General features: G+C 38.1%; 2 protein-coding genes across 5 annotated transcripts in view; one reads left to right on the plus strand and one right to left on the minus strand.

Annotated features, from left to right (window-relative positions):
* Positions 1–2,475, plus strand: part of GPR155 (G protein-coupled receptor 155) — a 35,850-nt gene extending 33,375 nt beyond the window's left edge. For 3 of the 4 annotated variants that reach the window (XM_083864927.1, XM_083864925.1, XM_083864926.1), the window contains exon 16: positions 524–2,475. In XM_083864927.1, the coding sequence (XP_083721053.1) occupies positions 524–746 (223 nt within the window). In that variant the 3' untranslated portion in view covers positions 747–2,475. Of the gene's footprint in view, positions 1–470 lie in introns of all 4 variants that reach the window. The other variant, XM_083864928.1, reaches the window with a different exon arrangement.
* A 1,148-nt stretch (positions 2,476–3,623) lies between these two features.
* Positions 3,624–12,405, minus strand: SCRN3 (secernin 3). Its single transcript, XM_083864985.1, has 7 exons — positions 12,207–12,405; positions 11,916–12,097; positions 11,017–11,216; positions 10,129–10,341; positions 7,463–7,625; positions 6,924–7,104; positions 3,624–6,145 (listed from the first exon to the last, which is right to left on the minus strand). Exons 1-7 carry the CDS (start codon positions 12,372–12,374, stop codon positions 5,990–5,992), a joined length of 1,263 nt encoding a protein of 420 aa, XP_083721111.1. The 5' UTR covers positions 12,375–12,405; the 3' UTR covers positions 3,624–5,989.
* Between the last annotated feature and the right edge of the window lie 34 nt (positions 12,406–12,439).

A 12,439-nucleotide genomic window follows, 5' to 3' on the forward strand; every position in this document is an offset into this window, starting at 1 on the left:
ATATTTAACAGGATATGCAAGTTATAAATGGGCTTTGTTTATAAAGTGTGTAAGCAGTTAGTGTCTGTTTAAAAGTGTTCAGAAATTATAAAAAGATTTAAAATTGAAACAGAACCCCTGTTGCTGGAGACAGGTTGCTCTCAGGTCAGTTATCTTGTTGCAGAAAGGGTCATGGTAAGAAGTACATGGGAAGTAATTATCAAAGAAATAGAATTACACTGTGTGAGTTTTTAGGAAAAGTGCTACTGATGTCCACTGAATTTTATTTGCAATTTTAGTTTCATTTAGAAGCTTAAAACAACTTTGTATGTCCATATTGCTTCTCATTGAAATGTCTGTAGGAAAAGGTAGTGAACACTGGCATGTCCCTAATATACAAAACCTGCAAATTCTCTTCTAACATGCTCTTAACTATCATGATGTCTTTCCTTGTCTCCTGCTATTTTTCCTTGCCTTTCCCCATCGTGCAGTGGTGATACCAGATTTACAGAACATATGGGTGAATCATTCCTTTGACATACAGGTGTGGTGCAAAGACCTCCACTGGCATCTTCTTTGGCTGTGACCTGGTGAACTGGCTCATGCAAGTTGGCCTTGCCTCAGACCGTGGAGAAGCTGTGGTGTATGGGGACAGACTGCTGAAGGGAGGCGTCGTCCAGCACATAACAAACGAATTTGAATTTCGGGATGAATACTTGTATTACCGCTTCCTTCCCAAGAAATCAGGTGCAGTTGAGAGCCATTGACCTGAGCATGCAGGCAAAGCAGAGGTAGGTGGGGTGAGTGTGACCACCTCCTCTGCTTTCACTGCTGAAATTTCTTTCTCAGAGCTCTCAGAGAACTGTTATTCTCCCTTGTAAAATTAAGAGATGTGGTTCTACTTGTGTCTATTCAGAAGAAAATGGTAGAGAGTTATATTTAGTTAGCATTCCAACCAGAATGCTACTAAATAAAACCAGATGCTCTGAATTTAGAACATTTTTTTGATTTCGAGCAAAACAAATAGTAAAATGGTATGTGTCACTGTTGTATTTTAGAGGCATTATAACTGCAGCTTTAATACTGATGCCACAATGAGGAAAAAAAAACCCATGAAAGGTATTTTTCTTGTTGCTGGATATTCTCCATATTTTAGTGTGATGAAGTATTGATGGCTGTTTACAGTCAGGCTTCCTTCTGACTTCACAGAAGTAGGATTTCTTCTGTCATACCTCAGTTTTTATTACTCTGCCCTTGTCCAACACCAGGAACTTTTTTTGGCTGCTTATACCTGAGATCAGGTGGGTTTTTCCTCCCGTAAAGATAAAATACTCCAATTAAAAAGATAGAATTGCTGTGACAATGTTTCCAATATCAGGGATTAAAGCTGGGCAAATACTGAGTGTTGTACAAATCTCCCAAATCTAAAACCATAGAAATATTCAGCACTCTCCCAAAATAGGAAATTATATAATGGAATAAACAATTTGTTCTGAAATTTTGCCTTATGGTGGTAGTAACAGGTTTATCAAGAGCAGATTTTTACATTTAAATCAGAAGTGCCAGACTCAAGTAAAGATTTTATGGAAGCCTTGGGTACATGTGCAAATCAAGACAAAATTCTTTTTCAAATCATAAAACTTTTTAAATTAAATTAATGACTTAAAATCTATTATATAAAGAATTCTAAATGAACATCCAGATTAGAGTTTAAAGTAGCTAAATAGCCTAGATTTTCGTTGATTGCCTAACACAGGTTTCTAATAAACCTCAGGTATACTCCTTCTAGTTATTTTAGTGTCACTCAGATTCCTGTCCACTAAAGGCAGAATCTGAGGACCTGTATGTCTTCTGCAATATTTTGAAAAGGTTAAAGACAAAGTGTTGTATCTAATAGCCATTATGCTGCCCTTTTAAAACTGCAAGAATAACATATATATGTCTATATAAAAAATTTATGTAGTGAGGGAAAGGATTCCAGGTATTAAAAATTATTTGCTCAAGTATGGAAAACTCTTGTCATCCTTTTTTTAAAAAGTCTTTCCCTTCTTTTTTCCATTTTTTTTAATACATAGATTTTTATTACAGCTACTTTTGCATCTATTTTGTATTAAGAACGAAAAGTGATTTTAGCAGCATAAGCTACTATTCAACAAACAGTTGTTTTATGGTTGCTATAATTTCCTGCAATACTTAAATTGAAAAAAATAAATCCTTTTACTGTCAGTCTGATTGCTGTGTGCAGAGAAACATAACATCCTGCTGCTTATGTATGCTGTACAACCTGGTATATTTTAATGTTTTCATCAACAATATAACTGATGTTTGTGTCAGGCTGTGGCCACAAAGGAAAACATTAGCAAATTTCCATTATGAATGTTGAAGACAGCTGCATCAAATATTTTGGAATAATTAGATATATGTGACTTTAGAGCAGAAACTGCAAGTATGTCTGGCTTCTAAATACTGCAACTTGTCAATAAATCTGTTACTTGATTTCAGAGTTCTGATCTGTGATGTGGGGTGTGAGTGGGTTACGTGTGGGTGTCCAGGTTTATGGCAAACCTTCTTCTGAGAGATCTGTTAACATGGGTTTCAGTCCTGCTATTTCTTAAATCCACGCTGGATCCTTTACAAGTGGGCAGAGCACTTCTTAATGGATGTCCTCCCAAAGATACCTCCATACTAGAAGTGTGTCACATTGTCATCTACTTACCAAATACTTACCAAAATACCTACCAAAATTTCTTTTATTAATTCTTCAAACATTCAAGAAATTGATCTTAGGACAGTTTTACAGTTCTGTTTATAGTCATTGTTCTTGCACTTTTGTCTTTCTCACTTTCATCATAAAAGTCCTTTATATAATGACTCTGCTTTCCCCTCAATTTGAACACAACATACCTGTTTTAAGTAAGAAATTACTCAAACTTTCTGCATAGAAAAGGCTCTCTGTTACAAATTTAATACAGAGAACACCTTTAATTATCAACCAACACCAAATTCTCTTAGATTTACCACTACAACATTGTGACTGCTGATATCATACCCATTAGTCTGATGAATCTGTGATGGTTAATAATAGACTAAAGAAGGAATGAAATACAGGATATAATATTTTGTTTCTAAATCACTGGGTACTTCTGGAATCCAATAACAGACTTTGAATTGCTTTAGAAAGTTAAGTAACCCTTTCATCCGGTAAGTATTCGCTTCCATCAAGGAGCACTAACAAGTTTTGAATAGCTGATGTTCTGTCAATAGTTGGTACACTGTTACATGAATTTCTGGTAGTTAGAAACAACTTTGCTTTAAAGAAGTGGTCAGTGGTGCAATGATTTCCTTTATTTTGAGGGTGGATTAGTTTGGGATAAGTCTCTTGGAAGCTAAGTGACATGAAAACGTCTATTGAACAAGTTTAGAGGAATGTTCAGTGAAAAATTGGATCTTTTTCCTAGGACTAGTCTCAAAATAATTGTCATAATGAAAAAGGAAAGATATAACATTTAGTTTTCTAGTATTAAATATTAGTACTTTTTTATTTCAATAATGATTCTTCATGGAGCTCTAGACCTTTTAAAGTCAGTAAGATGCATTCCCAGGTGAAAACTCATGCAAAGATTGCCCTCTAGGGGACATTCTGATTTTTTTTTTTTTTTTTTTTTTTTTTAATATAAGGTTGTGGGATGGAGGGTTTGTTTCTCCTGATCCCATCTTTATTTTCTGTTTTTACATTGCATGTCTTGTAGGAGGATGAAATCCCAAAGGAAAAAGGTACTGAAATATCCTGTATTCTGTTGGCCATCACTTTGAACTGTCTCCACACATGGTGTTTTTACTTTGTATCCTCTACACCAGTACAGGACAACACAAAAATAAGAGGCACACTTGGACTGTATCTACCTACATTATGAGTGGACCAATGTGCTTAACCTTGTTAATTGCTACCCCATGATTAAGTCGCCAAGAAGTGGCCACTTTGTTAAAGGCCTGCTCCAACTTCACTACTTTTCTTCCTGTATAACTTCTGTCTTTGCACTGTAGCATAAAACTATTTCACTTGGTTTACTATGCTGCTTGAAAACTTGATTCATACCTTGGTTTCCACCACAGTTTCACCTGGCATTTACTGATGCTTTGAAGCTATGAAAGAATTACTGTAGAACAGCCTATGATCAAAAATAGGAAAAGATACATAACTGTTAGATACGGACATCCCATAAGAAAAACATAAATACAGAAAAATTTTATTAAATCTATCTTCCAGTTAACAAACTGGACTATTGAACTTCTGTATTGAACCACTGTGCTACTGAACTTCTGAGAAATTTTGTTGTCAACAGAGGCACAAAATGTTCAGTCAGTTCAAACATACTTTGTCTTACCTCCCACTCAGTCTTGCTTGCTACTGCCACGTACACATTAGGTCACTAGAAACTAGAAAGTTCACGAGCCTTTCCTAACTCAGTAGTTTCTTGTGAATCTGAACACAGCATCCCAATTAATTTCTACTCTTATTGTAGAATCAGAAAGAATAAATTCTACCAAGCTCTTAATTTTCGTATTATTTCTGCAAACTTCAGTGACTATGTATTCTTTATATTTAGCTTTTGTTACCAGTGGGGTGAAGAGTTTACAGAATGAGAAAACTGCATGTGAAAAATCATCAAAGAATGATCTTTTTGTGGTTTGGTGTGTCTGTGGGCATGCAGTGTCATGTCCCACATTGCTGCTGAGCTCTAGTGCACCATTGCATTCTGAAGGTTTGCAGAAGTGCTGCATTTTGAGTGCTTTTTTTTTTTTTGCTGTTTTTCCTTACTGTCATGCTTGTTATCCTGACTTATTGATCATGAGGTAAAATCAGAATCTTCTTTGTTGTTTGTTTAGTTTGGCCCTTGCCACAGAGAATAAAAGTGGTGTCATATATTGATCATTACTTTTAAACAGGATCAGGAAGGAAGAGTTCCTTGCAGGGCAAAAGGCTTGATTAAATTAAGTTCATAGTCTGTTAACTCTGGGGAGACAAGTCATGGTTTAAAAGGCTTTATATGAAATGAAAAAACTTAAAAGTACTTTTAAGTGTCCTGCTGAGTACATGTATATACTTGTGTAGCCCAACCTCTTCCTTTCTAGTTGCCCAATTTTAAAAAGTAACAATTCAAGAAACATTTTAGAACTCTCCCATGATGTTATAAAATGCACTGGAGAGTTAATTTGACAATAATCATCTTGTATATAAATAACTTTATTTTTCATTATAGGGGTGGAAAAAATAGACAGGAAAGTGAAATCTGCAGGTAACTTACAGAATGCTTGGATTGTTGATTTCCATGTCATAAGATTTAATGATCTCTCACAGCAAAATAATGTTATTGTAACTGTGATTTAATACACCTTTTTTAATACACCTTGAACTCTTAGCTTTGTTTTACATTGAAGGAGTAGAAGGTTCATATATGAACTGTATCTTAGAATGGTTTTACCAAACAACTGAATATCAATCTTACTTGATTTGTGTCTCACTTTCTTTTTTCTTCAGTGTTCATCGTAGCTTCTACATTTTAGAAAGTCTTCAGCATGGCCATTTTAATTCAAGTAGTCTGAAATTCTGCTACAATTCTCTTGACTATAAAAGCTACATGTATGTACGCTAGAACGGAGTTCTCCAGAGCTGAGTTAGTGTTCTTCATTCAGAGATGGGGTTGTTCACTAATTTAGTCAAGCTGTTGCATTTTAATTGCATCTATTTGTTGGCAAAATCAATCTCTGCTGACAGCTTTGTGCCATGTACAAAGCCACTGCCTAGCTCTTAGGAGCCTTTCCAGCATTCTTCTTAAAATCAAAAGCCATTTGTCCTGAATATGAATCTGCATCTTTAAAACTGTCCATGCTATGTGAAAACAGGATGTTAATCTATATAGCCTGCTCATTAGAAAAGCAAAATGATAATAATTAAATAAATAATATTATAAAATTATAATCCAAATTTTACCACATTTTAATAATATTCTTAGCTATATATTTTGAGTTCTTCTTCTACACACTGTGAAAAAAGATTAACTGCTTGGTTAATATCAAGAGATCCATTTTGCAGGATTGATTCCATTTGACTTATCTTCTGTTTCTCCAACTCCTGTATCTCTTTGAGCATTTCTTTACCTTTGTCCTGCAAAAAGAAACATTTATTTCTCTAAAAACTATACAGAGCATGTAGTAATCACCCTAGAAAAATTCTGTTCTACTGTCCTTATTTTAATCTTTTAAGAGTTTCTAGGGTACACAGTTTTGTTGGTAGAAGTCAGTATCATGACAGGTTTTCTTAGATATCTTTCCTAATATCTAGCACTCACTTCATCTCCCTTGTCTGATAGGTTGAAGAAATATTAAAGCTCCTTTGGGTATTAGTTACCAAAACTTAAGTAGGCATACAACTTTTAAGAAGATGTATCTGTAAATAGGAGAGATTTTACTGCTAAAAATAAGTAGCTACCTTCCTGCTTCACGTCTGCATTCAGCTGTCTTTGTCTTCTTGTTTCCTTTCCTGCCCATACCAAACAATGATCAAAGGCAAGCTCTTCTTTCCACCTGAGACCAGGGGCCTGAATAGCTTTAAGAACTCTTAGCAGGAGTTGTGTATTTGCCTGTGGCTGTTTGAGCATTTTCCCATTACCTGACTGGTGTGGGAGTCTGTGGGGGGCTGCTCTGCAAGGTGACAACACAGACCCTCACCTGGGGCTTGGCCTGTCGGTACAGCACAGTGCTGTTTGCAATTCCCAGTGCTAGAAACACGTGCCTGCCAGATGCCAACACGCTGGGCTTCTGGGGCACTGCACTGTTCTTTGCAATCCATCAAAGGGCATTAACTGGTATCACATTAACAAAATGGGAGCAAGGACCTTATATAAACCACCTGCTTGCATTGAAATCTAATTTAATCAACGTACCTTGATAGTTTCCATAACTACAGCAGCACTTTGATGTTTTTTATAGAGCTCATGTCTTCGATCTGGCTTACTCTGAAAACGTGGCTGCTTCTTAACTGGATCATCATGACCAAATGTAGGGGATGTAGTTTTTAATAACTGAGTAATACCGGGCACAAAAATGAAAGGCTTGAATACAGATCTAGAAAGAAAAAATAGAACAAAGATCCTTTACTGACACCGTTTTGTTAAAATTGTTGAGTCAGTAAATTGCTGTATTTTTTCCCATTCTTCTACTTGCTCCTTTTAAGAAAGAAGTATTAAAAAACCATCTAACTGGTGTTAAAGTCATTGTCACAGTAGTGTTCCATTAAGTAGGTTGGTAGATACCATTAATATACATAATGTACATTTATGTTCCTCCTACATTTTGATTGTGCTTTTTCAGGGGAAAAAAGAAAACCAACCCAAAGCAAAAAGGAATATAATTAGGCAAACTGCAAGACTTTTTCATTTAGATATTTACAATTTCTTATCCAATTTACTTGCTGCTGCATCACCTGACAGGATCTGGAGTTCCAGTAAAGAAGTGAATACAGGGCAGATTAGGCTGCTGAGGCAGTACAGACACCATGCTGCCAGTTGTCATAAATCCACCTTCCATGTTAATGCCACTCTCTTTGTCACGAAGAATTTCCATCATTATTTCAGAAGTGATAGATCCTATTCAAGATACAATACAATTATTTAGCCACAGAGCTAATATAATACCAGTTGAATGACACGTTCCCTACAGCTGGCTGCTTTTTCCTTTAATAGGCAATGCCAGTTTTAGTTTGTCTGTGTTGGCAGGGATAAAAATCAACCTAATGGCAAACCTTAATACGGAATACACTTGTATTGCTTTCCCCAAAGTATTTACTTCAAAGAGAGGTTATAAGAACATGCCTTAAAAAAGGGGGAGTAGAAAGACAAATGGTATTTCTCAGAAAGGTGAATTTCATAGGGCTAGAAATGATCATTTACAAAGTAACTTTTCAGATTAGAATTAGTAACTTGGATTAAATGCTGAACTTTGAGCATTCTGTGGAAGTTAAGATAAATTATTATAATGCTGGTTGATATTTGAACAGAGTTAATACCACTATGTTGCTTTGAAATTGTAAAAATAATAACAGCAATGCATGGATTTTGTGTGAAAATTTTGAAGATGAAACACCAAGACTGTCACTTGTTCTGGGAAGGGGTTTGGTGGGTGTTTTTATTTTCATCCATTTCAAGGATGCACTGGAGGGGCATTACATTCTATGCTCAGAAACTACAGTACTACATCCATTTGTAGAAAAGTCTTTATCAGCAACCTGTGTGAGGTTTAGTGCCAAGTATCTATGAAAGTAACTCCTGCTGAGGAGGAACAAAACCCTTGCCACGTATCCCTGTTCAGGTGATATCGCTGTTGCTGTATAGTGTACACTGAAGCTCAGATACTGCATGGTATCACCAAACTATCCAATATTCTGACAGGCAACTCTTGTAGAATGGTTTTCTTTTCACATTTGGTGTACCAGTAGAGGGTATGCTTATGGCAGAAAAACATTAGTTCATTCACTCTTTATTTATTGGAAGGTATCAGCTACCACTTTAATATTTTAGTGTTTCCCTTACTGAGTTCTAACTGCATAAAACTGGTTTTTTCAACTGCTTTGCTGTTTCCTCTTAAAATAGTTACTCTGCTGCTAAGTCACATGTCTCCAATATTATTTTTTCATACATGACCCAGGCTGCCTGTAGACAGGCATGCAGCACTACATTTCAGCAAGAAAATCTCAAGTATTCTTACAGTTGCCTGGGAAGATCAGAGAACTAAAGAAATCAGCAAGCTAGATGAACCAAAGAAATTAAAAGAAGAAGTGGTCATTTTCACAGCTACAGCTTGGCAACCTGTCCAGCAGGGAAGAAGGTACTGCATATTTTCCACTAGACTCTATTTTGTATGCCTGAAATACATTTCCTGTTTTTTGAAATATGAATATTTCTCTAAAAATGGCCCTCACATAGTAGGCAGCCTGGAAAAGTCCCACAGCTGTAATGCCACTGAGTGAAAAAGCAGGGAAGGATAGATGAAGAAATCAGTGATTTTACTGATGCTGTAAACCAAATAGCTTTTAGGGCATCTATTTAAAATAAATCTAAACAAAATGAAGCATATGAGGCTGATAACCTGAACACCTAGTGGGCTTTTTAAAATGGCTCAGGTAAATGCCTGAAAATGGGGATTTAGAATGAAAACACAGATACAATCTCAGCATTGTTATAATACGAGTAAATACAGGTATTATGAAAATGCTTTCAGTATTCAGAACCTGCAATTCCCAAAATGAATGCAGGATTTACATGATCACTAGAGCAGGATACCAAAAGTAATTCACTCTGATGCTTTAACTAAATGCTAAACCTGGTCTGACAGAGTTCAGCCAAATAAATAAAAGAAACAAAGGGGTGCAATGTAATCTCAATTCAGGTTAATTACTTCAAATGAGCACGTGAATACAGCTACAGCAAAAACCTGCTAGATGGATGCAGTTAGAAGTAATAGGTTCTTTCTTTAGAAGTCTGAAAAGTAAGTATATGAGTTAGTGACTGCTTAGAGTACAGAAAATTTTGTTCTGCTCTTGGTGTGTTTTAGTAGACTATACAAGTCTAGAATAGTTATTACAGTGAAGCCACAAAGACTTAAAAATTGATGTCAAAAATAAATGCACAACATGTATGTAAATGTAGTGCTGTTGCCTTAAATAAATGGTACCTGACTGAGGCTGTTCATAAGGTTCTTTGTGGCTGCAAACTGCTGGGAATCTGTTTTAGCTTCTAGTTTTTTTCCTTAGCAGCACAGTAATAATATGTAGCCTATCAAAATGTTTCAGAACAGATCTTACAGAGCATTTAGTGGTATGGTCGCTCAGGACTGTTACTGTAGCTCTGTATGTTTGATATTTGACCTTTGTTTTAATTTTTCCTCCTCAATAAATTAGCAAAAAATGGATAGAAACTTCCAAGTTCAGCACTTCTCTTTTAGGCAAAAAATTATTCTAGTAAGTTCTGGTTCACCAAGTCATGTGAATGATTGCCTGCATCAGATGTATAATCATTTATGATTTAAATTAATCACATTTAAATTAGGTCACAAAATACTTTCTATACCTTGGAAAAAAATTTAAAAGGATACCTTTGTGTTTGTTCAGAAGCTTATAGCCTTCACAATATCGGCCTCCAGATGTGGTCATTCTGGCAGTATTGACGTAAGAATACGTGGCAGCAAAATCAAATTCCTTTTCCCCATCCCACCAGCCATTGCTTTTGGCATATTCCTTCAATCCTGGGTGTTCTCTGTCAATCTTGGTTGTGATAGAGAGCTGGTTGGAAATATTCCGTACACCTCCTGTTTGTAAGTTGCAGAAAGAATTGTTTAATACACTGAATGATTTTTCTTGGTATTTTGTTTACAATTAGCTTAGTAAAGCAAATTAGCCCTGTAGTTTCCTACAAGATCAGTGAGTCTGGTGGTTTATTTTTGGCCCTCTCTCCCCAGCTACATGTATTTTTCTGATTGAATTTTCACCATCACTCATTTCTGACTCGTTTGTTTCTATTGCCAACATTGTATTTCATGTTCTGTCCTGAAATTATTCCCACCTTTACATTCTTCTTCTGAGACACCCAAAGATCAAGCTTGTTCTCTTAAGTCCACAGGAAGAATCAGCCACTTCAGGGCCCAGTACATCAATCCTTTCCCCAAATGCAATTGTCATGGATTGCTACCATCCTTAAGACCACACATACTGCTGTCATTCTCATGCTGACTTTCTTGCTGTCCTCTGTTTTCCAAGAGCAGGAGTGGTTATCTCTGGCTCTGAAAAGGCCCCTGTCACTCAGCTCCTCTGACAAACTACCAGCTACTCCACGCTCAGGCCCCAGGAAGCAATGCCTGTTCTTTACAGGTATATGTGTGCAGCTCGAGGTTATTTGATGCTTTAATGAAATGGTAAATGAAAACTGGGGAACTACAAGTGGCCATTGCACTTGAAATGTGTAGAACAAAGAGCATCATCCATACCTTCTACTTTTTCTGCTGCCCAGTATTTTCCTGATGTCTCCAGCACCCATGCTTCCTTTCTGTCAGCTATCAGAAAACTGTTGTGGTACGTAAATGCCATGTTGCTCTCCATACAGTTTCCTCCCTGTCCATATTTTTCCAGCAAATCAACTATGACACTGAGAGCCTTTTCAGCTGTGTCTGCTCTCTCAAGTCCAAGCCTAAAACAAAAGGAAAATGTTATTTTTCGAACTATGAACTCTACATAGAACTATTCAGCCTGAGTATTCAAATTGAGTTGGAATGGTATTTCTATATGCAGCTGCCAGTTGTATGATCTGGTAAGAGAAACACAAGTCAGGTAAAGGGCTTCTTTGAAGTGGGTCCTCTATGAACCTGACATGGGGAAAAACACCAAATGGAAAGACAGGAAGAAGGATCCTACAAAATGCTTACAAGTCCTGTGCAGGTATTGGAGTGGGGGGGAAACTACTAAAATAATTTACTGGCTGCTGCAGGTTAATGAGCATTACACTGGCACCCATAGGGAAGGAACACGAACTTGTTATTTACATGGAAATAGACAGCTGAAACTTAAAAATATGTGTGTGAAAGATGAGGGAATAGGAAAGGAGTATAGACCCTAGGAAAAGGTCCAAACAGTAGTGCCTGAAGTCCACCTGTACTCTTGAAAAGGTCTGATTTCAGTGTAGTATAAAATTTATAGAAAGAAAAGTGTTTGCTAATTTCTTTGAGAAATTCTGGTTTAGTGCCTGATACTTCTTACGGGCTCCCGGCAGCAATCTAGTGCTTGTGCCAAGAAATACTCATTTTTAACCGTGGCTAGAACAGTGGAAGAAGTTTCTTCTGAAAGTGGAAGTACTATTTCCCCATATCACTCAAACCACGTTTATGCACACCTTACGAGGTCCATGCCGAGCAGCGCTTCCCCGTCGCCGATCTCCTCCCTGCCCCACACCGCCTCGTTGCCGATGCACACGCCGTGCTCGTTGGCGCCCATCTCGGCGCCCCAGAGCCAGGAGGGGCGGCTCAGCACCACGGCGTGCGTCCTCTCCACCTGCTCGATGCTGATGTAGGTGCACTGCAAGAGGCCAGAGCACACATGGGGTCCCCGTCCCCGACCCGCCGGCCGAACCGCGGGCTGGGCGCGCAGACCAGCGCTGACAGCGGTGCTCCCGCCCCGCGCTCACCTCCAGCGCGGCGCCGGGCGGGTGCGCGGCCGCCGGGAAGTGCACGACCTCCTGCACCTCGTCCGCCGGCCGGTCCGAGTTCTTCCCGAACACCACGCGGCCCCCGGGCGCGGCGGGCGGCAGCGCCACGAAGGTGTCGCAGGAGAGGGGCGGCGGCCGGGGGAACATGCTGAGGGCTGAGAGCCGAGGGCCCCTTCCCTTCCCTTCCCTTCCCTGCGCTCGCGGGCCCGGCG

The sequence above is a fragment of the Zosterops lateralis genome (assembly GCF_965231275.1).
Source record: "Zosterops lateralis genome assembly, chromosome: 7".
Classification (NCBI taxonomy): Eukaryota; Metazoa; Chordata; class Aves; order Passeriformes; family Zosteropidae; genus Zosterops; species Zosterops lateralis.

What these genes read in the sequence shown, in the direction of transcription:
- SCRN3 (XM_083864985.1), bottom strand. Translation starts at nt 12,374, where the DNA reads ATGTTCCCCCGGCCGCCGCCCCTCTCCTGCGACACCTTCGTGGCGCTG. An exon ending in CTCGGCATGGACCTCGTAAG is followed by an intron (nt 11,217 to 11,915) that starts GTGTGCATAAAC and finishes CTTTTGTTTTAG; the next exon opens with GCTTGGACTTGAGAGAGCAG. An exon ending in TAGTTATGGAAACTATCAAG is followed by an intron (nt 6,146 to 6,923) that starts GTACGTTGATTA and finishes TTCTTTTTGCAG; the next exon opens with GACAAAGGTAAAGAAATGCT.